The sequence below is a fragment of the Hippichthys cyanospilos genome, chromosome 10 (assembly GCF_059441005.1).
Source record: "Hippichthys cyanospilos isolate Australia breed blue-spotted pipefish chromosome 10, RoL_Hcya_1.0, whole genome shotgun sequence".
Lineage (NCBI taxonomy): Eukaryota > Metazoa > Chordata > Actinopteri > Syngnathiformes > Syngnathidae > Hippichthys > Hippichthys cyanospilos.
The window spans coordinates 16,973,263-16,999,683 of NC_142378.1; the positions used below are offsets into that span (position 1 = coordinate 16,973,263).

At 39.5% G+C, this 26,421-nt stretch overlaps 1 protein-coding gene across 5 annotated transcripts in view; it reads right to left on the bottom strand.

Moving 5' to 3' along the window:
• Positions 1–26,421, bottom strand: part of tle2b (TLE family member 2, transcriptional corepressor b) — an 84,169-nt gene that overhangs the window by 12,163 nt on the left and 45,585 nt on the right. For 4 of the 5 annotated variants that reach the window (XM_088425236.1, XM_088425234.1, XM_088425235.1 and 1 more), the window contains 6 exons: positions 16,668–16,730; positions 11,680–11,754; positions 9,543–9,723; positions 8,801–8,817; positions 5,648–5,788; positions 3,608–3,661 (listed from right to left, as the gene is read on the bottom strand). In XM_088425236.1, the coding sequence (XP_088281362.1) occupies positions 3,608–3,661; positions 5,648–5,788; positions 8,801–8,817; positions 9,543–9,723; positions 11,680–11,754; positions 16,668–16,730 (531 nt within the window). The remainder of the gene's footprint in view (positions 1–3,607; positions 3,662–5,647; positions 5,789–8,800; positions 8,818–9,542; positions 9,724–11,679; positions 11,755–16,667; positions 16,731–26,421) is intronic. The other variant, XM_088425237.1, reaches the window with a different exon arrangement.

Consider the following 26,421-nt stretch of genomic DNA (forward strand, 5'->3'; position numbering starts at 1 on the left):
CCTGATAAGCTTACATTGAAGCTCTTATGAGACTTACAAGGAAACTGCAGCGGGAAGCTAAATGTGCAGCATACCTGCAAATTTGTTCATGCACACCAGCTGAGGCTATCATATAAAAGATGAAGTATTGAGCTGGCTAAAAGCGAATCAAATAAATGCTCATTTTCTGGACAAACAACAAGACGCCTGCACGTGGAGATCTATTGCTTGTAATTTCATGGAACAATAAATGTAATTTGTATTATATGAATTAATCATAGAATTAATTAGCGCTGTCAGAAATGTATTCAAGTTCTCTATGGGGAAAAAAAAGTATAATAACTAATACAACAACGCTTGAAAATTCCATTACGCCCTACCCAGGCTATATGCCATTACAAAATATGTTTACAGCAGAAATGGATGGCTTGAGCTCTGTCACCTGATTGGTGATGCCCATCTGTCAACATGAAGAAATTATTCATGTATGGATGGTGACGCAGTCTCATAAGGTTGCTGTGCTTTCATCCCGCCTTTGACCTTAGTCCTTCTTATGGACAAAATGCGCACCACACATGAAGAGAGCCGCAGGGAACAAAAGGACATGTTTGTACGGTAAGATTAAGTGCCCGTGGTTCCACTTACTGTACAATGGGAAATCAGAGCTAACTGCGGTGTAATCTAGCGAGCACTCGAAGTAATAATTGTATTGTTTCGTATCATGTGGCAGCTCATGTTTAGTTGAAAAACATCTAAGATTGTATATTGTTTTTAAATTGTATGTATTTGTATTCCTTGTAAAAATAAATACATTTAAAAAATCTGCTTATCATTTACTTGATGTAAGTGCATTATCATCTACTAGATGGCAGCAGATTATTTTGAAGTGTTTGACCTCGGCCTAGTTTTTGATTAAGACAATTTGAATGCAAAACCTGCTGTCCTGTGTTTTATGCCTACTAAAAGCAACGGCTGTATGTTTATTTTATAATAAACTTCTTAGGGCTTCTTAGGCTTGATTATTGATGTGTACTAAGAGATGAGACGTTTTTTTTAGTTTAAGGAAAATAAGGGGTTCACTTCAAACACACTTCTCATTATTTTTATGTTGTCCCCTCAAACATTAGATATATTGAAATGAACTCTCTCTTCGAATGAATGTGTCTTACGCTTCACAGAATATGTTTTGTTTTGGTTTAAGATGCTAGATTTTATTATGTTTCGCATGTTAATGGAATACTTTGAAAAATAGCATTGACTTGGTGTTCTGTCTTGGCAAAAAGACTAATTAATGTCCAACTGGTATTGTTTATTACAGTATAGGCTCTACCTCTATCAGGATCGTTTGTACAGCAAATTCGCAAGGACTCCAAGCAACTACGATGATCAAGATTAAAGCATTAAAAAAAAAAATCAATCATAGGCACACCATAGGCAATAGTAAAAATTTATATGTACCCCTACTAGCACAAGTACACGTATAAGCATACAAACATGCGTAGAACACATCCAAACACACCAACACACTTCATAGTTTATCACAGAGTAATGAATAATAGTATGCCTATAACAGACCATCCAAAGGGATTGAATTTATTACAGGAAGTTGCTTGTAAGCATGTTTCTCTATGCAACATACGCAATGATGTTAGACAGTGTTTGGTTGGCTGGTATGGCCAAGTAAAAAGGTATTTTGAAGATTATAAACATAGATATGAACATAGGTAGATAGGACACGCCCTTTTAGAGTTGCATACCTACAGCAGTGCATCAAAGACATCAGCGCATTTCATGTGTGTAGACAGCAAGGAAACCTTAGGGGGAAAATGCTGGCACGTAAACAAAAATAAAACCATTATTTGGCTGTATTTACATATATTTTGTATGTATAGCGGATGTCTTGGCTTTGAGAAAAAAAAAATCTCTAGAGAATCAGTTTAGAAATGAGCTGGTTGCGGCTTAATTTTAAGGTCAATGCATTCATTGCCTTAGAAGCGAACGTTGCCCCGGTTAACATGGCCGCCGCGTAGGGGTTCTCATTAGCTTGGGTGATATAGCACGCTGGAATAATGTGTCTACAGTACATATTATTTATAACATAAAACTCATGGAGGATGAAAAGAAGTTCAGATTTTCTTTCAGCATATAGATCAGAAGGTACAACATTGCGGATTACATGTATGTTGTTCTCTTATGATTAAAAACCTAACCTGTAATGTGAACAGATACTGGGATTAGATGTGTTGATCGACAGTAAACGTAAGGGGTGTGCCCAACCCCCCTCAAAAAAAAAGATTCACATAAGAATCAATTCAAGCGGCCTTGTCCTCATTGAAAGCAAAGCTGTATAGTTATTGCCCTGGAAAATGTTGCACACAGCAGAGCCAGGTAGACCGCACCATTAAGTAAGTTTTTCAACTGAGACAGCCGTGCCACATGCTTTACCAAGAGGCTGAAAGAAAAGTCGTGAGAAAAGACCGAAACAACCAGAGTGACACCAACATTTGATGCATGGGCATCGAGAGCAACGTAGTCTTGTCGAGCGTTTAAAAACTCAAAACACGAAAGCCACATGACCGCTAATGTTTTACACCATTGCAAATGAATGGGCCTTGACTGACACGAAACTGATGATTGTGACTGAATACTCCTTATATGCTTGCACGTACACAGATTAACAACATTAACAAAAATCATATCTTGTTTGTCATAAACGCAGTGAGAAATTCTTAATCATTTCACACATTTTGGTACAGCAATGAGATTTTAGATTGAATTTACTGTGGGGATGCTCTGTAACAGATTTTGGGGGGGGTTAATGTATTTAAACTATATATAAAAAAAACCAGTAGAGTTACAGGTATCCAATTTGGTTCATTTGTTGTGTGTGTGTGTGTGTGTGAGAACTAAACAGTGAAGTGCAATATCTATATTTTATGTTCTGTTTAAATCAGTGCTTCTCAAATGGTGGCGCGGGCACCCCGGGTGGGGAGAGGCAATGCCAGCGAGGGTGCGGAGGATCCCGGGGAAAAGAATTTGTTTTTGCCATGATAGTGTAACTGTGACAAAATAAGGATTGTCATCTTTTTTTCCTGCACTTTGATGCACTGCTTAAAACAAAACTCTAACCTGTATGCTTATAAAACAGTACTTAAAGTACTTAAAAAGTACTTAACAGTTGTTGAAAGTTTTATTATATTGCTTTTTACTTGTGCCAACGTTAAAAAGGATACATTAGGTATACTTAAACAATTTTTATCGAGAAGAATCTCCTTCATGGGCAGCGTGGCAAGTGAGGGGGGGGCAAGCGAAATATAATTGAGAAGCACTGGTCTAATTGTTCCCCCTCAATGTTTACCATGAATATACCAAGGTGCCTTTTACCAGAAAAAACTTTAGCCAGTAAAGCGCCCTCTGGTTCAAAGTTCATAGGGCCACCTGTTGTATTTCAAAAGTATTTTCATGTAGAGGTATTTTGTCACCTTATTAGGTGCTGCAATAAGGTAATAACTACAGACTTTACATGTACTGTATATTTTTGTTTAGTGGGGTGTCGTGAAATATTTTTCATGTAAAATATGTGCTTTGGCTCAATAAAGGTTGGTAAACCCTCAGACAGAGAACTGACCTCATTGGATACGTCCACGACCAGATTGTCTTCACTTTTGTCTCCATCGCTGTCCTGCAATTAAAAAAAGACACCAATATTTGGTATGACTTCTCCCTACAGACAAATAAGAGACTTTCGTGTTCACAGAAAGCTTTAATCACAAAGCCCAAACGAGCTCGCGTGGACTCGCACGCACACGCGCCGATCAATTTGTCAATATCTCTGGCCACACTTTGCCTCCTTCCGCTGTCAGCTTTCAACACAAAGACACTCTGCATCAAACGTCTTCTGTCTCACAAGCAATCTATTGATTGTGCGCGTGCACAGGTTGCTCTTTCTCCATCAGCCCACATTTTTTGTCTACTTTCCACAAGATATCTTCTCTATCCATTTCTGTCCCTACTTTCTGGGGCAAAAAAGATGGCACTTAGTCGCCATGGCAACTGAGCTTTGATACCATCGGGGCCTAATACTCCTCATTGACATTAGTGACGAGTGACATCAGCACCTAATTAATGCACAGCCGGTTTCTGCCGCCATATCCTCATATTGAAACGGAAAAACAGACGGAGGTGGGGGTGCAAAAAAAAAAAATCTCTAGATGAGAAATGAAGACAAATGGATTTATGATGAAAGGAGTACATGCAAACAAGAGGGAAATGGGAGTTTTAATGCGTCTCGGAGACAAAATTGAAGAATCCTTGCAAAGTACAAACTAGACCCACTTGGACCGTCATCGTGGTAGCGATGTGAATCTGGACAGCATCCCGAACTACACACACTTTAAGTGTCAATCAGCCCTGCACACTGCAAATGCACACACGCATGCACACAAACATCAAATTCTTTCTGCCTCGGCCATCCTTCTGCTTCTCCTCGTTCATCCGACCCAAACACAGCTCTAATTGGCTGCCGGCCCCACCGCCACTACCTCCATGTGGACTACACTGACATGGGAAATGTCTCACTCACATAGCCACATGCACACTGTGACATGCGCCGTACGCTACAACGGTTCTCATAGTGACTCGTATAAATGCCACGATAAGGCAGGAAAGTTCCTAAAACAGAAAGGACTACATAATATCGATACGTTGCATTTAGCATGTACATAATCACTCAACAGTATTCAGTTGTTAAATTATTTAAAGCAGACAATCCAACGTACATGAGGCACATACATGACAGGAGCTAGCTTACTTGGCTAAATGACACTGACGGGACATCACTTGTGGGCAAACAACGATGCACTTTAGCACTTAGCAAAGGAGTCATTAAACTTACCCTCCTCAGGCATTCACACACAATAACAAATGTGAGGGAAATTCGGGCAAATTGCAATGGGCGACCTCCTTTTCCATCAGGTGGGAAATGTTCAATTTTCACAGTCAAAGTATACGAGGCGATTTCAGGGATCGGTCAAACAATACAGGACATCGCAGACAAAAAAGACGAGGAATAAATTGAATCTAACGAGGCCAAGATTCGAACAGATGTTAGTCCAAAGTAGTCAATTTTCTCAAAAGCAATGAATATTGTCAATGAGATTTTCACGTATGGCCAAGGACAGTTTTGCCTCTAAAAACTAAATATAAAATCATTGTGAAAGAAAAACTTTGATTGTGTGAGGATTGACGGAAGTCCAGCTCTTTTGTTTGTGAACATACATTACACAATCACCTAATGGAAGTCTTTCAATTGATGTGGCAGGGTGGACGAGTACAGTTTAATTCCCAACCACATTATGCAATTGGTCCAAAGATAATTACTTTTTTCGAACAAATAATGTATCTTTGATTATTTATGTTTGCGAGCCATGCTGTATATAGGCAAACAATAACTAGATAGCAGAAAGTGAAATTTGCCTATTTTCATGCATATGAAAGAATAATACAGCCTCCTGAACAGGTTGATCTGAAGTCAAGAGTAAATTGAGACCTCATAATTTCAGTCATTTTTGGTGACGTTTTTGTTAGGATTACAAATGTAAACATGATTGATTATGAATGTTGATATCTTCACTGCATTTTATAAGTACATAGGAAAAGAAGCACGTACGTATGAGTGTGGCGCGAGAGGCTCTTTGTCGTCGCAGCGTCTCCTCTTGGCCTCCGCTCCTCCCTGCGAGGAGGCGTAACCGCCCGAAGGCCCTTGACGCTCCTCCGGGGGCTGGCTGTCTGTCGACGATGCTGACTTACTCTGCAAAGGGAGACAACAGCAAATTAAAGGTGCAAAATGGGTTGTGAAATAAGCAAAGGATTCCATGCAAGCGATACGGTTGCCTAAAAGTTCAGATAATGACCGAGAAAAATGTGTACTTGACTTCTTCTTGAAACTTTCAAGTTGCAAGGTGTTATGGAATTTTCTGAATTTAGGCAATATCTGTTATACAGTCTGGAAAAGTCTTTTTTGGTTTTCTTTAATATGAAGCTTCAAAGACACAAGTCTTAAATGAGCAGTATGGTGCTCTGTGAGAGAGTGTGAAGGGAAAAGTGAAAGAGAAGATTCTTAACTAATGGAAGGGAAGGAACAACAAGAAGGGAATCGAACACAAAACGCTAAACGTCCATGTTGTTGAACTCACTTATCTGCCTAGGTCATCTAATTCAATATACACAGAGGAATTGTTGTGTGAAAGCGTCTTTGTTCAAACAAAACCAGGAGATCAAAACAACAAAATGTGATAATAATACTGGCTGAATACTTATTTTCCATTACAAAGGTCACCATCCATCCATTCATCCATCCATCCAACTTCTATAGCTGCTTATTCTCACTAGGGTCGCTGGCTCGCTGCTGCCTATCGCAGCCTTGTTCAGGCAGGAGGCCAAAATCCTATGCATATTTACACACTATTTTTGTTTAGTTTTTGATGAAAACTTAGGAAGACTACAGTAGTGGATATTTATGCTAGTCGTGATGGCAAAACCTGTGAATCTAAGAAATATTTTTTGTAAAATTTGGCGTAAAAAATTTACGAACCCCCATGAACCGGGTTTCATTTGAACTATACACACCGGTGATGTGATTTATGACCTAACTAGCATCGATGGAGTATATAACGTTTCATATTAGTTTTTAAAAGATTTTGTTAGCCAAAACCTGCTCCACTATTATTCCACTTAGGCTATGATTCCTGTAAGCTCACAAAGTAAAGATCAGTGAAGAAAAATACACTTTATCACTATTTACAATAATTGAGACAATAAACAAGGTAGCTTGGAAAAACAAACGAACAAACAAACAGGTAATTAACTGTGTGGCCTTCACACGTCAGCCGTCATGTGAAATAGAGCTCTCATTATAAGGCCGTTGGCCCGTACAGGCATATTTCCAATACGGCACGCTCAGAAGAGGCGATCAAAGCATTGGGTTTGTTTGGGCAGCCAAGGGTTCATTCAGTGAGGGGCCCCGCTATCTCTGTCCCCCCCGTAGGGAGGCGCATCACAGCAAAGGAAGGAGCGCACTGGGAGGACAGGAAGGACGAAAGGCGGAATAACACAATGGAGCTCAACTCCCTTCTATGTCCAACTCAAACATGTTTCGTTGACGCCAAATGTTAATTGATCCCTCCACTCGCCGCTTCCTGAGAGGATTGTCTCTGTTGCTGCTTTAAAGTCGACACTGTGTATTTAGCAATTAACTTATGCTCAGAGTTGGACTGCCGCTTCATGTCAAGGGAGTTGAAAGCTTTTTTTGTTTTGACATAAAAAAGGAGAGCACAGGCTCTTCATATGCAACACTTGAGCTTTTGAAATTGCTTTGTTCTTTTTTTTGTCCAAATAAACTGCCATTCAGAGGGATGTTTTTAAAATGCTGTTTTGAGGGATGTTACAAAGTCAAAAAACACCGTAGCAGGTTTGTCGTAAAAGTACAAAACCTGAAATTAAATAGTGACACCTTGAAATACTAACCATACTTCTAAGTTTTTTTTTAACATATGAGCTGTCAATTTTTTAATTCCAACTTTTAATGGGAAACACCATAAACAGTTTAAAAAATAACACAATGTTATGAAGCTTTAAGCAATGAATATTAGAACATTATTTTCTGTGATAAAAGAACTATTACTGAACTTTTCTGAGTCAAGTACAGTAGTGTTTTCGTAGTTTTTTTTTCAGTTTACATGACTGCATGAAACTGCGTCGCAGGCCTAACCCTAGAAAAACAGAACTATAATTAAGTACTGTAATTAATACAGTAGAGGCTAAAAGTTTGAACTCTCACAAGAGTACAACATGACATTTTTCGTCCCTGCACAGCACAAAATGTTTTTTTTTGTTTTTTATTGGCAATGGAGTACATGGCAGAACACCCTGCTTGTTAATGCTCTCAATGATAGTAAATCATGTCGCCAAATGCACCAAGGCCAGCCAACTTCAAAATAAACCATAAAATAACAAAAAATGCATGCACTCAAAAAACTTGCTATGCTTTTATTTTGAAGTTGTTAGCTGACTTGGCCCTTTAGCTTCTATTGCACAAACTGCTAATCCTCGAGTGAGCCCTGACTCTTGATATAAACAAAACAACACAAAGTTGTTTTGAAATCATGTTCAATCACCAATTTAGGGTGCTAAAAAACAACTTAATTAGACTGACATTGTATCGAATGGTGCCTATTGCCAGTATTTAGCGCAGTGTCTAGCATATTTTAGCTGCTAGCTAGCATTCCATTTGAAGAAAAGGATACTTTGTAGGTAAGATAAAGCCAGTTTGTAAACACTGCAAAACAAATGACACCACATATCGCAGCTAACACAAGGAGTATGCATTTTATTAAACAATTCATATTTCATATTCAAAAACAAACCATAAAATGGTTGTTTCTTGGGTAGGCTGTATTGATCAACATTTCCATTAATTTTGGGATTGGTGATTTGGAACTCACTTGTATTTCAACTCAATTGTACCTCTCTGTTTTGTGTGTTCACAACAAATTAAAGACCAAAAAAAAAAAAAAAATCGCAGCTTCAACGATAACTAATACCACAACTGAAAGCTAGAACATAAAATAACGTTATATCCAAGCTGTATGAGATAAGAATATCTTGAACACGAGAACGGAAAAAAATGACTATTCGTGCAGGCCAAAATTTATGTTTGGTGCGGAGAAGCGATGAACAGCTGTTGCAAGCACATATTTTGCTGTGCTTGTGTATTTCATTCACTTTATCAATCACACTTGCGCGCACACACACGACTACTTACCCTGCTGGGTGCTCCCTCTGGGATTGGGCGGGGAACACATGAAAAGAGAAGAAAAAAGTAAGATAAGGGAGAGAAAGAGAAAAGGTTGACGTCAGTGATGATGATGCCAACAGCAGTCAGCCAAGGTTATGATAGCTCCTTGTTAAAATGCTATTATGTCCAATCCTTTTTACCACACATTCATAAAGAAGTACAAATACTGAATGGTCACAAACAGTTCTTGTTCTCCTCTTTTTTTTCTTTCCAGCTGTGCCTTTATTCATGACTCTCTTGGCATGGTGCCCAAAACAGATAAGCTATGTTGGGGAGGTGAAGAAAAGTTCATGCGTATATGCTTCTGCCAGCAATCTATAACAGTTCAAATGCGGTCCGCGTTGCAGGCTTGTCCATGATAGAGCACTTCCTACAGTTTAGGTCATTGACAGTTGATGTTTAATTCATCTAAACACCAAAATTTTGACTTAAACCTTATGTATATATATGGAACAACCGAAATCTTTGGTTTGGGAAAAACTCTTTAGTTTGATAGTAACAACACAAAATATGGAACAAAAAGCACAGATATAATATATGTAATCACCCATTAAGCAGCAGATACTTCAAATCAAACTGAGTCAAGCTTGTAGGCAGGTAATATAACAATACTCACAGGCACGTATTCTTGATCGTCTTCAAAGGACAACTTATTATTGCGCCTTACGCATTGATGATTTTTTTTCTTACTATAGCACAGCTTCAGTACCTCTGAGATGTTCCGGGTCAAGGTGGTTGCGCTCGTCTTTGGCGGCGAGGTGGGCAGACACCCCTAAGGCCCCCGTCAGCGCCAGGAGCCCGGAGCCCCCCGCGCCCAGAGACAGGCCGGACGGGTGCGGAGTGAGGGGGATGCCCGGAGCGTGGTGGGACAGGTGCTGGAGCTGCTGCTGCTGTGGCCACAGGGGCAAGAGAATGTTGGGGTGGGGGTGGGGGTATAGGGGCAGATTATTAGGAGGAAAGAAAAGAAAACGGTAAGAGTGAAATGCGAGGGATGAAATCATACAAAAGGAAATGATAGGATGTTGGAGAGATTAGGGGATTAAGAGGTCGACAAGATAGATAAAAAGTAAAGACAGAAAAAGAGGAAATTGAATCATCAGCAAACACGATGGAAAGGAAAAGATGTCGAGACGATGATCAGGTTTGACAATTTAAGATCATGAAACAATTAAGGTGTTAATAATAAAACAGCCAAGGGGACAGAAGCGTGGCAATAATGCGATTTATGGTGTGTGGTGCGAGAGGGAAATGAAGAGGGATGTCGATTCGGTGTAAAGAAGTGAAGGCGATGAATGACAAGAAAAGATCATAGAAGAGTATAAGAAAAACAAGTGATCCTTTCAAAAATGCTCTCTTAACAAAACAAAGGTTAAACAAGAACTATATTACTTAGACCGTATATTCATTCATTCATTCAGTGAAAAGTCTTCTAATTTTGATAATACAGAGAAGAGTGGTAAGCACCATGCCATATTTGAATGATCTAAAAAAATATATCAAAGTATTTAAATGAGGTTTGAAAAAATAATAAAGCCATGCTATCTGCTCTCAAACGGTGTGAGCATGTCTGCTGCATGCACTCGAAAAACACGCAGCATCACAGTCAACTCTTAATCAAGTACCTCTACTATGACCAGGAAAACTTGATGCTAATTAAAGGCTCGAAATAAGTGGGTTTGCATCTCAGTTTGCCACATAAATATTGGACTTTAAGCCTCATTATAAACAAAAGGAATCGCTGAACTGAGAATACGCACAACAAATAATACATGGATCTCAATGCAAAACCCTCATCAGGCGACAACAAGATACTCTAAAGCCGGCATGCTAGCTAGATTTTAGGTTTTGCAACGTAGGAAGGTTAAGAAAAAAAAGTAGAGGAGCAGCTCATCACTCACACGCTGCAGACAAGGGTGTTTGTAATGCCGCAAGGAACACAGTACTTAAGGGAGACAGTAATGCGATCAAGGCCCCGACAAAGTTGAAAAAGCCCCATCCACCGAGACACGGCATAATATGTGTACATGCATAACACCTATCACCTATATGTGAGAGGGAATGGCTCAGTCTCGCACCGCTGCGCACCATTGTCAGGTTTAATGTTTAGCAATAAAGCTTGCTGGATGACAATATCATTTTGAAGGTGATTCTTTAATTCTTTTTTTCTTCATCTTTACAAAGTAAAGAACATTGTGTCAAACAGTTCACACAAGTGATCACTGTGGCGACCTCCTGATGGGACAGGCTAAAACCCATTACAAAAACTTTTGGTGCTGACAACATATGAGTAGAGAACTTTGTAGTCCACTTTTTGTTATTAGTTTCTTTTTCTGGTTTCCAGGTTAGCTAATAATTGTTGTTTTAAGTATTGTAAAAAGAAGTGAATACACTGCCAATGTCCAATCACGCAAAGACAGAGATAATTTGCTTAAGTTTGCATTTTCAGACCTTTCAGCAAACTTTGCTGCCACGATGGTCCTGTGCATTTCAAAAAACCCAGACATGATCATTTGTTCATTGAAGAACACCTGGAGTAAAATTGGAGAATCGAGTTTTGGAGTTTTGGAGGTGCAAGCCTGCCAAGTTTTTTTAATGTGATGTTTCGTGCAACACTTTTAAGAGCAGTCCAAGAATTAGCGACCAAAGAAAGCATGCCAGCAAAAATACAGCGGGAGGACAAATTGCTCCTCCAGCCTGGATGAAGAATTATGTGTATAGAATGGGTGAGACATTATACACACAAAGAATGAAAAACATCACATGCTATAGAATGTCTCGACTCGGAACCTAAAGAATTTAAACATTCTTGAGTGTTGTTATTGTGTTTGTGCGTAGAGGTGACTCACCCCGATGATTGCATTGAGTTCAGCCATGGTGACCTGCTTGGCCCGCTCCACTGCTTGCACCACCTGTTGCTGGTGCTACACACACACACACGTACACACAAACATACACACAATATCACATCTGCATTCTGTGTGCTATTTAGTTGTTTGGATGTCACTTGAAAATTATCAATACATCTCAGGTACTATAATTACCCAAATATAAGACATTGTTTTTTGTTTTTTTTTGTTTTTTTTTCCCCAAAAATGAAGGCTAAACGTATGTGTGCATCCTATAAACGGTAACCTGATGATTTTATTTAGACACCATTCAAGGAAGATTGATCAGTCAGCCAAATAAGCCGGTTTTGCCTTATACTGTAGATGTGCATTTTTATATCGGCCGTATTCTTACATATAATAATTACAGTAATTGGACGAGCTAGAGCTCGGACGTCTGTTGGTTGTGCAGCAAGTGCCTGTTGCAGCTGACAGCAGCTTGTGTTAGCTGAGGTTGTTTACAGCATTATTTTCAATAAAAGAAGTGAGCAGGCTGAACCAACGTCTGACTCCATCCTTGTTCACACACAGGAATATTACTAAAATGGAGATGATCATGGAAAAGATCCGATCTCATTCAATTAAGAGTGCACCGGTTAGAGAACAAGGAACTTTATTCCATATACACGAGTGTGTCCTATATTTGGGGAATTACAGTAAGTATTACAGGAAATGTCCATCAATGTGGATGCTGGCTAGCAAATACTATCTGCTCAAAGATGCACTAGACTCAAATCCGTCTTATTTGTACAATGTAATCAGTCACACTCATGCAGACACACACACATGCACGCCCACGCAAACACACACGCGCACACACACTGTGTCAATATTGATCACACTGACAGAGCCATGACCTCCCTGTCTGCAGGATGCACATTCATCAGTGCGTACTCACACTGGGACCAAAAAAAAACGTGTCTGCAGATTTGTATTCTGTGCATGCACACACACACACACAAAAACACACACAAAAACACACACACACACACACACACTTTCACCTTACATTGTTTGCCGCGTCACACATGCCTGAGGCAGATTGCTAAATGCCAGCACCTTTTGACTTTAAAAAAGCTAATTTGCTACAAATTTCCCTTGCGTTAGCAAGATCCTGTTGCCTCCTTGTGGTTGTGTAGCACCCGTGCACGATTTACCACCGGGCTACAGTTGTAATGTGTACTTGGATGTTCTTCTTTCCTGCTTATTAAAAATTCAAACAAGACTGTGAAACCACATATTTTTTAACCATGATCCATGCACTTGCAGCTGTTGCAGATATTTCAAGCGTGTATCGTCATCCCAAAAGGTGATTCATTGGTCAGAAGCCTAATCTTATAAAATCTGCGATTCCAAGAGGGCCTTCAGCCCTGCCATGCAGGTAGTGGCCAATCCAGATGACTTCCAAGTTCAATGACCTGATGGAGGCTCTGCATTTGTTCACAAATAGATACAAAAGACTCAACAATAATCGTTTAGTATTGTTCGAACAGATGAGTCTTTTTCAGCTGAATGAGTAGTTCACAAGACTTGGCCTTGTTAAGTTATAAGACATTCTACTTAAATAACCCTGCGTTGGTCAAACATAGTTGGTCATGTGTAGTGTTTACACACCCCAATACAAAACGGCTATAGGGTTAACCATACTACTGGTCCAATGAATCATATCCAATCACTGATTAACGTAACTTATGCTGTCATTGTACAATATGGCACAAATCTCTGCAAGCTGCTGCAGTGAGGGCGAGATGTAAGGCGTAGTCGAATGCAGTCGTATACTTTTTTCAACTCAAAAAGAAAAAAAAGGCTGTTGATGATTTAATCCTTAATAACTATAATAATAATAATAATATTTATCCATGTTTTCTTATCCTCACAAGGGCCGCAAGCTTACTGGTGCTTATCTCAGTTGACTTCGGGCAGTAGGCTGAATTGGTTGCCAACCAATCGCATGGCACACAGAGATGAACAACCCAACGCACCCGATCATACCAAAGGACAATTTAGTATGTCCAATTCACCTGCCATGCATGTTTTTGGAGTGTGGGAGGAAGCCGGAGTGTCCGGAGGGAACCCACGCAGGCTCGGGTGGAACATGCAAACTCCACACAGGAAGGCCGGAGCCAGGTGGATTTGAACAAGAGTCCCTGAACTGTGAGGCGGAGGTGCTAACCACTGCACCACAGAGTTGCTATAATAATAATAATAATAATAATAATAATAATAATAATAATAATAATAATAATAATAATAGTAATAATACATTTTTAAATGTCTCATTTTTATTGCTGTTACTGGTGAGTTGGGTCTTTGGAATGAACCATAAAAAAACAAAAAAAACTTAACAATTCAGAAAATTGCTCTGCAAAAAAAAAAAAAAAAGGGCACGGAGTTCGCATTTTGACCCGTATAAGTATAATTCGTCATAGCGTCACATTATTGTTTCGAAAGGCTAGAAAGAAGTGGAATCAGTCTCTAATTACACTGTGGCTTTGAGGCCATTGCCAGCCACCTGTAGTCTTGGACGGCAAAAGCCTCCGGGGATCATTTAGAGGGTGTACCGCATTCTCAACTTGCGGTCTGAATATTATCCCTCAGTGTTCAGGGCCAGAAATACTACAAGAGTTTTCCGAATGCCGCAAATCTCAGCTGGAGAAGTATTTTCTTTTCTCTGTGAAGGGCAGGAAAGGAGCCATTTTCCTTGTAGTTCCTTCAGGATGCCAAGAGCATCCAAAGTTAATGTTTCACCAGGGAGCGAGAGCGAAGTTACATGGCGAAACTCACTCTAATGTTGTTTAAGGTAGCAGACCTTCTCTAATTGGCCACAAGCATCTGAAGAAGCCACAGCTGAAGTGGAAATGGATTTTCACGCTACAAAGAGTGCAAATGCGTGAGCTGAGAAGGTGATACACTGCTACCAGCTAGTGCTGGTTTTTGGCCTAAATCCTCATAAAGCCCCTCACAAATGTTCCGCGACACAAATTGTAAGCACTTGAAAAAGCCCAAGGAGAAAAAGGTGGTGAATATGTTGGAGAATGTACAAGTGCATAACAAGCAAGGACTAGAGAGAGGTCGCCATACAATTGACCTTTCTCCTACCTTCTCTCAGCCCCAGTTAGAGAAAAAGAAATATTAACTTGCTTGTCACTTGCTATGTATCTAAACTGAAGGTCAATTGACTATATACTCTGGGGAAAAAATGCCCGATAAGAGGAATAAGTTGCTCTTAAAAAAACATTTAAAATGGACTAACTTTAAACTTTAGCTTGATTAGCTTCAGAAAGTTGTGATATAAATATTTCCTACAATTTTGCAAGATTTCAACGTGTATTATTCAGATAATACACGTTCAGCAGGTCTTCAACGCATTCACTCGCCACTAGTTTGGTCAGATAAACATGTCAGGAGCCAGATTGCAGATGTTGGACAGATGAAAGTTGTTAATGAAAAAAATAAATATTGTGCTGATGTTTCAAACTTGATGTGATGAAAACTGACAAATAAGGCTTTCAAGTAATGCTTTGGAAAAAACCCTAACTATCATCTAATTATCCACTTGCTTGCCTGACTGAGGAAGCCGTCTTGTTTTTAATTTCGACCCTAGCAAGGAATGCAGACCTTTAAATGCAGTAACCATACCTTGCCAGTGGGAGGCATACTAAACAAAAACTATCATGTGGGCAAAACTTGAGCAACACAATAGAACTGAAGCAATATTTTTTATCATTAGCTGTCTATAAGATAACAAAATCAAAATCAGTTACTTTTTATTTGCAAGACAATTGCATAACTAATTAACATAAAACAACTCACAACTACTTTCAGGGCTTATGGCTCCGAAAATACATTTACAAAATGAAGCAGTTTTATTTGTATTTATTTTTATTTTGTGTGTGTGTGTGTGTGTGTGTGTGTGTGTGTGTGTGTGTGGGGGGGGGGGGGGGGGTAATAACTTTTGTGATTCAGGAATTGAAGTCAATTTGAATCTGCTTAACATTTCAACTCGACTAGTTATCATATTAATACCAACAATGAAGCTGTTAGCCATTGACATTTGGATTCAGAATGTTAGGGAAGATTTGTGACAATTAAGTTTGAATTGATCAAACACAAATTCTATGCATTTTTTTCTGTGTCACGTATCTGCAATCCAATGAATCCAGGTAAAGTGTGCATATAGTGGCTTTCAGACCAAAAAGCCCAGGAACTCTGAGTTCCTGGTAGCACAGGTTCCAAGTCTTAGGTTCTTGAGTGTGGCCCATGAGTTTGCATTCATACACGTTGATGAGGCGAGGTAGTTTATTCAAATCAGACTGATGACGTGGTGTGTCAGCAGAGGAAACTTTTGTGCTTTCAGTGAGTGCTTTATGACAGGAAATCTAGTCAAAAAAAAATCCGCAGATTGAGAAGGGCTGTCTGTACTGTACCGACCCCAATCGATGGATGTGAACTCGCTACAGTAGGTGCTGGGTTTGTGTATTATTTTAAAAGTTTTGCATTGTACTGCACATGCCCACAAACAAGGAAGCGCTTGCCAAAGCCCAGTGCTTCCATCTGTGTCTACTCTTATAATTATTTATGAGGACGAGGACATTCAAAGCCTGTTCCAGATCATCCGTACATCTATCAATTTTCTCTCCTTTCATTGTTTCAAAATGGAAACAACCGCTAGGTCGCATAATAGCGGCTTCTGTTAGTGAGAAAAGTTGAACCACCCAATGGGCATTCATTAGCGCAACACACCACCTTCGATGCTTCTGGGTAGATAGTCGAAGACCCTGGAGTAGGGAGAAGGTACTCGGCTAGACCCTCGTGGAACCATTCCAGACCCGGAATGTTTATGTGTGTGAAAGGAGGGGAGTAATCAGACTAGCAAGGTCCATCTAGAAGTTCCTGATTTGGTTCTTGCGGTCTGAAAGGCATTTATGTCTGGCAAGGATCGCACTCACCTCTTGAGAGAGAAAAGGGATGATCTGAGCGCAGATGGCACTGAGACGCTTGACAATCTCCGCCTGTGATGAGAGGAAATGAAGGGAGAGAGCAGGCGAGTGAGTGCGAGTGAGAGAGGCTACTCGATCACATCGCATATGGCAAAGTGCACAATGAACACAGAGCATATGATACGCATTTACAGCACATTAAGCCTTCGCTGCATCAAAGAAACATGCCCCTAATGAGGTTGTGTCGGTGAAGGAACGTGCTCGGTGGAACACAGGCGGCTTTGTGAGCACCTTTCAGCAACCTCGCTAGCTCTCTTTTTGGTCTCCGCACTCGTCCACCACCTTCACTTGTCAAAAAAGATGGATGATGGTGAGCTTTGAGAAATGAAATAATAATGTTTCTAACTATAGTTTTCATTGCACACCTGCTTCTAAGTTTTGATAGAGTAGACAATGTGTTTTTAGGAAAACAAATACTACATACGTATAATGTAATATATATTATGTATTCTGATGTAATCCATCAATTTTCTATGGCCGCTTATCCTCACTAGGGTTCCTAGCTTGCTGGTGCCTATCCCAGCCGTCTACGGGCAGTAGGCGGGGGACACCCAGAACTGGTTGCCAGCCAATTGCAGGGCACACAGGGACCAACCACCACTCACACTCACAGCCACACCTAAGGGCAATTTGGAGTGGCCAATACGCCTATCGTGCATGTTTTTAGAATGTGGATGGAAGCAGGCGTGCCCGGCGAGAACCCACACGGGCTCGGGGAGAGCAAGCAAACTCCACTCGGGACTCTGAACTGTGGGGCAGATTTGGTATCTGATGTAATCACCTAACTATTAAAAAATATAATACCGGTAATAATAATACAGCTCTCAGTAAGCATGGTGAATATAAAACGTTTACACATCCTCCACAAAAATGCTCACGACATGTTTGGGAAAATGTCTGAAGGAAACAAGGCTGAACTTTACAAAAAAAGACGAGTTTGGCACAAATACAACAATGTTCATTATCAAAGCAATATGTGTGGTGGCTTCTTAGTGGGGTGGCAGTGTAAATCAAAACTAGTAACGGTAAAGAACTTTTCGTTTTTTTCTTTGCCTACAGTCATTGTGATTGCAGTAAGACAAGATGAACCTATTCAAACCGTTCTAAATTATAAAACGTTCAGTCTTATGCAAGAAATTAAAAATAGCTGACAGATTGAGAATGTGATGTGTGGTTAATTAAGGCCACGGTCACATCGTCAGGTATAAGGGTGTGCACACTTATGCAACCCCATACTTTGAGTGCATTACATTTACCCTCTCTAAAAGGCTTATCAAAAAATGCAAATGAGTTGTGCAGATTATGGGTCACGTTAATGGTGAAAAAAGTTTTGAAATGATTTATCACGGTCTATTTTTAACAAGACCTTGGATTAAAACAGGGATGCATAGACTTGTTTTGTCCACTGTGGGTATAAATTATGCAGGTGTTCTGAATAAAGTATATACCACTTGCCCGTCAGTTCATTTGGTGATATTAAAGTAGCCTAGATCCAAGAAAGCTTATGAAAAAGCACTCTGTATGCCTAAAAACATTTTAACATTGTGTTCCCGCACTTACACAAACCTCGTTAGCATCCAGCTGCGCTTACACACGTGCACGTGCACACAAAGCCTCTGCTGTGTGTCTAATTCTATCTGTCTGAGTGCCCTCAGCCTCATTTTGTTCCCTCCCTCACTCAGCCGTTCTCTCTTTCCTACAACAGCTCTCACACGGAGCCATTATTACACATTCATCGTTCTCTTTCTCACTGCTCACCCCTCCCTCGGTTGTTACTGCCAGTGCTTTCACTCATCGCGCTCTATTTTGCCCCCCTCTCCCTCTGCTGCTCTTCTTTTTAATTTCTCCATTATCGGCCTCTCTCTTCATTACTTTCCCGCTTTAATTTTCTAGATCCGTCTACTTCATGCCACTGGGGGATGACGAAAGGAGGAGCGGAGGACATGAAAAGGTGGTGATAGAGAGCCGCGAGCTGAGCTTGGAAACACATCCTTGCCACACCAACGCACTCATCCGTATGATGAGCTGGCTTGTCACTCACGACGTGTGTAATCGTGGCAGCCATCGCACACCGTTGCAAGGACGCAACGCAATTACGTTATACATTTATTAGTGTGTTTGTGTGTGTGATCAAATAGTTTAATTAGGCCAAGAGCGAAAGCAGATAGAGTAAAAAAAAAAAACAGCATACAAAGTGAACAAATCCTAGAAATAAACTCACTACAAAAACGTGAAAATGAGACGAGAAAAACAAGAAAGTAATTTAGGGAGACTACGAGGGGGTGAGAGACTATGCGGATGGTGCCAGAGTGATGGCGACTGACAACGACCTGACAAAGAACCGAAAGGAAACAGGGAACGAAATACACTCCAAACTGACGAAACAATGATGAACACCTGGACAAGACACAATTGGTGCAGGGAGCTGACAGGCTAACGCAAGGGAACCGTTTGACGGAACAGGCCGAGACAATTAAGCTTAAAAGACATTGACACAAGTGACAATAAAAACACTACAATACAAATTAAAACAATACACTCAAATCCGGAACGTGATGAACAAAATAACAAAACAAACCCAAGACATGACAAAAACAAAAAATACAGACACCAACACAACAAATATTGCACAGTGGACTGATCTCGATTGTGAACTGTGAACAAATCAATTTTTCCTCCAAACTAAGACATAACTCATCTTCCCAATCAATATAGTACATTAATAATTATGATTAGTAAACATTATAAAACTAAACTAGTGTGGTCAATTTCCGTAGGAGTAGAAAGTGGGATTAAAATGTATTGATATTGAATAATTGTCAGCAAAACCTAGGCCGGGTACAAAATAGGCCTACTTCTTTTATCACCCTTCATTAAAGTTTAGTTAAATGGAAGGATGGATAGAAAAACACTGTGCCACCCTCTCGGGGGCAACAATGGAACTACACTGAAATGGGAGGCATGATAATATTGCTTTAATATTGACAAGACCACCCCCTTGACAATCAACGTGTTCTAACATTCCAAGACATTTTTTTTCCAATTCAACATGGCCCACCACGGGTCTCGTAGACATTGCACCAATTTGTTAGCAGTAAGACACTCCTAACACTACCGTTGGGGGACCCACGGGAATGACCAAAAATAGCCTAAGAATGGCCGTTGAACAAAAATTACACACTTCCTGTCTATTTACAGTGTTTAGAGACTTTTTTTGTGGGTCTACTTGTGAGAAACATCAATCTGAAATAAAATAGCTGAGTGCATTGTGAGCTCCACTAACAACTCGAGTGAATCCATCTTTTTAAATCTTAGAGTGAATGCGTGTCTATTTACTACCCTGTGATTGGCTAGTGACCAGTTTGGAGTACCACGTGGATCTGATCTGATTAAGAATAGTGTGGTGGAATCACTTGATCAAACTATGGAAGAAATGAATCATGTCAAGATGGATGAATGCTGAATGTGCGGACAATCGCATGGGGATGTGAAAATTAAATTGTCAGTTTTTCAGACCGGATTGCCCCTTTGCACATTTGAAGCAAGTCTTTTAGTCTGTTTTAACTCAACAACAGAGAGAAATGAAGCAAGGCGCAAGGGACTCACTTGGTTGCAAGAATGCTCAGTCCACATACTGTAGTTTTGCTCTTGATAATCATCTGAGGCTAACAAAGGGTTTGTGTGTTTGAATCAACAACATCTGTGAGCGAGCGAGCGAGCGAGCGAGCGTTCTCTTACTTGGCAAATGCTCTCGCAATCTGGAAACAATTCAAAGAGCCACTTGCCAAACCCTGATTGAAGACACAATAATGGGGCTGGGGCTACGTCATGTTAGCAACTGTGAAGACTTTAGCTTTGGCAAGTCAAGGCAGGTTTTTTATACACAGCATGAAATACTCTTAGGCATTTCTATATAGAGGATTTTTTTTTCTTTTTTAATTAATCTTGTAAAACTGAAAATGGATTGTCAAGGCAGTATGTCCTTATGGCTTATTTGATGTTGTTTTTCATCAAAATACAGGAATGTTTATGGCATGTAAATATTATAAACAGTCCATCACAAATTAATATATTTTTAAAAATTGTATTGATATAGCTGTACAACATTATTTTTCATTTCTGCATTTTAGGATTTTTTGGAGCTGATGTCAAGTCCAATAAAGTGGAACCTCTAGAAACGAACGCTTCTGTACACAAAATATTCACCTTACATGTAAAAATTTGGCGTAAAAATACGTGTAAAAACATTTTTGCATCTTAATACAAGAAAGAATTCAATATACGAGCAATAACTCGCATGCTCCAAGAGAAAGATTGAAATTCTCGCATGAACTAAACGCGCCATATCACTGCACCAGTATCCTGCTCTCACATTGGTCAGAATCCCTCACAGGCCTGCGTCATGATTGACAATCTTGTGAGTGCGTGATCCGAAGACAAAGCAGGCGAAGAGACATGGCAGCAAATTGGCCTACATCAAGATTTCAAGGCTTCACCCTGGTGCTTTGGTAAATTTAAGAGGAGGGCTTGCATTCCTTCCGCGCTACGACATGGGGAAGCTGCCAGCTAACGTGCTAATGCGCTAACGTGCTGCCGCGCTAACGTGCTAACTCTCAACACTTCCCATAAAGCGCTAAGAGAAAGCTTTCCGTTGATGTGAATGCAAAAGCCTGGGTAACAAGGTGTTTTTTTTTTTTTTGTGGAATGGGTTGGTTAACCTCACTTTTGGACCATTTGCATCGATTGTTACAATAGTCAAATATGAAAATTAGAATTTCAATGTTTTGTGTGTGTTTTTTTTCTTTTAATAAATGTAATTAAAGCTACTGTTTAGTCTTTTTACTTAAGAAAAAGATGATGAAAATTAAAGTTTCAATGTTTTCAGATTTTTAATTAAAGTTCAAGTGGAATTAAAGCTACTATTTACAGCCTTTTTTTCAAGGAAAAATCTGATGAGAATTAGTTTCGATGTTGTCATTTTTTTTTAAATTAAAGTTCAAATATAACTAAAGCTACTGTTTAGAGCCTATTTTTAAAAGAAAAATCAGATGAAAATTAAAGTTTCAATTTCTTCAGTTTTTTTTTTTTTTTTTTTAAATAAAGTTCAAGTAGAAGTCAAATTATTGCAGCCATTTTTTTCTGTCATTTGCCTGACAGCTACCGAACATTGCGTTTATTGAAAGGCAAGGTAAAATATTATAACATTTAATATGGTGTTTATTTCTTGGACCAAATTAGGCAATTTACATGTAAAATGTGATTCACTATAAGAATGATTCAGGATACAAAACTGCACTCCGGAACGGATTAAATTCATTGCTAGAAGTTCCACTGTATTTGGTAGAATAAATAAAAATAGAATTTTCAGATGAGTTACAAAAATGTATAATGAATAAAATAACTTTTTTCTCTTAATGCTTAATAAGTACTACAACAACATAGATTTGAATTACGGGCTGAATATTTGATTGTTTGATAATACTTTGTCATCATGGATTCTTTTCTAAAAGTTACAACTGAAAAATTGACAACGTGGAAATTATTGTTTTTTTAGGAGGGTTGTGCAACATTATCTTTTTTTATGTTGCTATGTTTTAACGTGTTACAAAAGCAAAAATTGGACAATTTTCAAAGCGTTTTAAAGGGATATTATCGGCTGATTAATCGGCCAGGCCTTATTTGTCAGTGCCCCAATTTCTGCCATACTATTAACACTAATTCATCAGATTTTTTTACAACCTACTAGGGAAGAAAAAACGTTTTTTTTTCATTGGCAAGTCCCTGGGAAGAACTGGAATCAATGCCCAACCTTAGTAAAGTGTCTGTATTTTTTTGTCTCTATAAAGCTCCAAAACTACATTTCCTTCATGTCATACGCTACAGCACCATACAAGATAAAAAGTTATCGAATGTTATGATAGGTCCAATAATAGCAGCAACAGTTGAAACTGTTATTTTTTATTTGAACAGGATTGGGTATGAATTTTGGAATCGCAGTGCCGTGGAGTGAAAGCAGCCAAAAAGCCAGCGGGGCTTTGCGCTATAATAAAAGTGGGCTCGACTGCAGCCGAGTGTGCACCAAGCCAGGTGTCACAAACATGCACAGAGATGCCCATCGACAGGCCTGCCAAAGCACAGCCACCAGGGAGTGCTGGCACAGACTGGATGGATGGAGGGATGAGCGGATGGAGGTAAAAACAGATACAAAGAAGAGAAAGGCAGGGGGAAGTAAAGGGGGGGTCGATAAACACCTGAGGGCAGATAAGCTGCCAACTGTGGACAGGGAGAGAGACAAGCCTGATGTCTAGTTGAGATTTTTCAAAAAGTGTAGGTTGGAAAACAATAAGTACAGCAGATTTCATTTACAAAAAAAAAAAGAAAGAAAACATGCCATAGTAAGGATATGAAGGAGGTGAGGATGAAGCAAAAATTAGCTCCAGGACAAGGACACACTGTTCTTGAGGCTAGACTACAATATTAGCTTGTCGCAGCCTGAAACTCACAAGGACACGAAGCCAGGCAGAGAAACAGACAAAATAGAGGCAGACAGACAGCCATACACGCTGACACTTGTTATCTTGTTTGCTCACTGATATAATAATCATCACACCAAAAAAGTGTGTATGCGATTAGTTTCTCGTTAATGCATTATATTATAAGCAGGAATGTATGCAAGGGTAACATACAAACGTGCAGACACACTCACACGGATGTCTGAAAATTGAAAATGTCTCATTTCATTTCCCAAAAGGCACATTGAGTGGTTGACGCTGCGGTTGAAACACAAGTGCGGTTGTGAAAAACACGAAGAATGTAAACTATTCAAGCCACCAGCGATGCAAATAAAAAAAGAAACCGAGCTTCCAAGTGCTGTGTGCCACCTCATACTTTAAAAAAAAAAAAAACTTAGTCAACTTATTAGTGTTTGCATCACGTACTCAGGCGTACTTCTTGTTCTGTGGTTGTGTGTACAATGCCATTGACTTCAGGGTTATTTGAAATACTTAGAAACAGCACAATTTGATTGCTGTCAACCTCGGTCTGGAAAAAGTGGACATTACTGTGTACTAGGGCTGCACAATTAATTGAATTTTATTTGCAATCATGACATTGGCTGCCACGATTAATTAAGTTGATCCTTAGATATGTTAACATTTAAAAAGCCGGCTACCTACGTGTCAAATCAAGCACTTTGTCATTCTACCACCAGGGAGCAATGTTTCCCACATCTTTGCATGACAAAAGCCTTTGCTTTTCTCACCCTAATTATTTACCAGTGTGAAATGGCGTTGAGTTTGATTCCTTATATATATAGTTCTAGCTGTCAATTGAGACACATTTTTGAAAATCAGATTAGCAAAAAAATTGGAATATATTCGGTTTGAAAAGACTGAAAATGACATTTTGCTTAAAAGTAAATAATGTGCTTGGCTCTAAGTAAGCTTCAGTTTTTTCTTTGTTTTGCACTCAGCAAGTAAATTAGCTTTGTTGCCCTGTGTTGTCTTGGGTGAAATTGTTTTAATTATTTATTTCATTTATTTTTTTTAGTTTGTTAATATTATTTAAAAGTATCAAGCCTTGAAGCCTTGTGTATATACTGCTTGTTAAAAAAGGGTAATAAATAGACTTGTTTGACCAAACATGATGAATAATCGTGATTTCAATATTGACCAAAATAATCTGGATTATTATTTTGGCCATAATCGCGCAGCCCTACGATGTACCTTTTGTTATTCAATGTTTTCTCTGTTACTCTGAGTGTACAGTTTCTATTTGGGTCCAATTTTCACTCCACCCAGTTACCGTTCGTCACAATGTCATATAAATCAGTCAAATCAGTGGTAGGATTTAGGTTTTGGGTGACATTGCATGGGGAAGCACTTGAGTTTTTCTTTTTCTTTTTTTGTGGGGTTGTGTTTGACACAGAAAATTATAACACATTCATTGTCACTTGCAAAGAATTTTTCAGGCAAGTTGAGGTCCCTATAGAAAGTGATCATAAGAATAATGACGAACAAAGTTGATAGTGATCTTTTGGTTCATTTCTAAATGTTTACTCCTTTTGGGGTGTTCCATTGTAATTATGATTGACTGTTTGTTCATTTCCTTAAGTATACCAAATATTTCCACATTGGTCACCACGCTATTACGCGGCGTATGAAAGGTCATGCACAGTCGCAGATTGGCATAATTTTGTCAAACAAGGGGAGCGGGTGCTCGGGGCGAAAGTCTGTTTTCACACATACACTTGGTTTGGTAAACCAGAATCACATCCTAAGTGGAAAAGCTCCCCAGAGCTCCCTGTGCTATTGCTCGTGTTTCCTCAGCCCACATAGTAAAAAAAAAAAAAAAAAAAAACACAGTGCAAATTTTACACAAGGCTGTCAGCTTTACAATGGCTGTCAAAATGGATTCTAGGAAATGTTGGGCAGGTGGAAAGTAAGACAGGTGGAAAAGGAAGATACACTTGTGGGTATATTTCAAAAAGTAAACAACAGCTGCATATAATGATATCTGTATACTTTATGTGCATGTGGGAAAAATGTGCTAGTCACAAGAAAAAAAAAACGTACTTACTGGATGTGTTGAGAAAAAAAAAAATCAAAATACTACTTTAAAACAATGTACTGAAACAAACAACAAAAAGTAATGGCCTCTAAGTAGTATTTTAGAGGATTGTCTTTCTTTTATTCATGTAAGCTCCGGATAAACCAAAGATCTATTCTAAGGTGTCACTATCTGTGAAAGATCAACTTTGCGTTTGGCCTTCCAGCATGACAGCAACTAACAGCGCTTACATTCATCTTGCCAATAAAGATTGCCGTTTGAAGGTGATTAGTGTCCTGTGCCAGCAAATTGGTACCCGGTGGGCTTAGGGCCTGCCATCAAGGACAGCCCGCCGTCTCATTGGACGTGTACGGGAAAGAAAGGTGAGTGTTTCATCCCACTCACTGACTGAAAAATCACTAACATCTCTTCTATTTCTGCCACAAGCTGCTCTCCTCCTTGTGATCGACTGCTGCAGCTAACACTGTTGACCCTGCAGGAGCTGAGGCTTGTTCTAGACGGCCTCCTTTTACTTGCCCTGGAAGGGAGAAAAGCTATCAAATAAATGCCAGTAAATGTCAAATCAATCTGAGGAATTGAATGCACAAAAGTGCGTGAATAGACCGCGCAGCGAAGGAATAATAGGAGATCTTCGGAAGGGATCTTTGCAAAGATGTTCGGACGTGTGGATTCTGCATTTACCTATGATTGCGCTCATTGCCGTTATAATCGCCTTATTCGCAAATGCCCTATTATAGATTAACATGGGACAGCTGGGATAGACACCGGCAAGCCTGCGACCCGTTTAACCATCCATCAAATGGATGGTCGGATGATATCCTAAAGACGTTTTATTGCAGCTACTCATCACTACATAGCATTTTTGCTAGCTATCGCCCAAATTTGTCTTTTCCACAAATTACATCTCCAAAATAAAAACCAGAGACTAATCAACAACACATTTATTTTTAGCTGGGCGGCACAGTATTTTAGTGCCGCATAGTTCTGAGGATTTGAGTCTCAGCTCTGGCCTTTATGTGTGGAGTTTGCACATTTCCCCCGTTCTCTAAAGTTGTTTATTTATTTACTTTTTAACTCCAGAAAACTCCAGCCTCCTCTCACACTCATTTAAGACTCTAAATTGTTCATGTTTTTC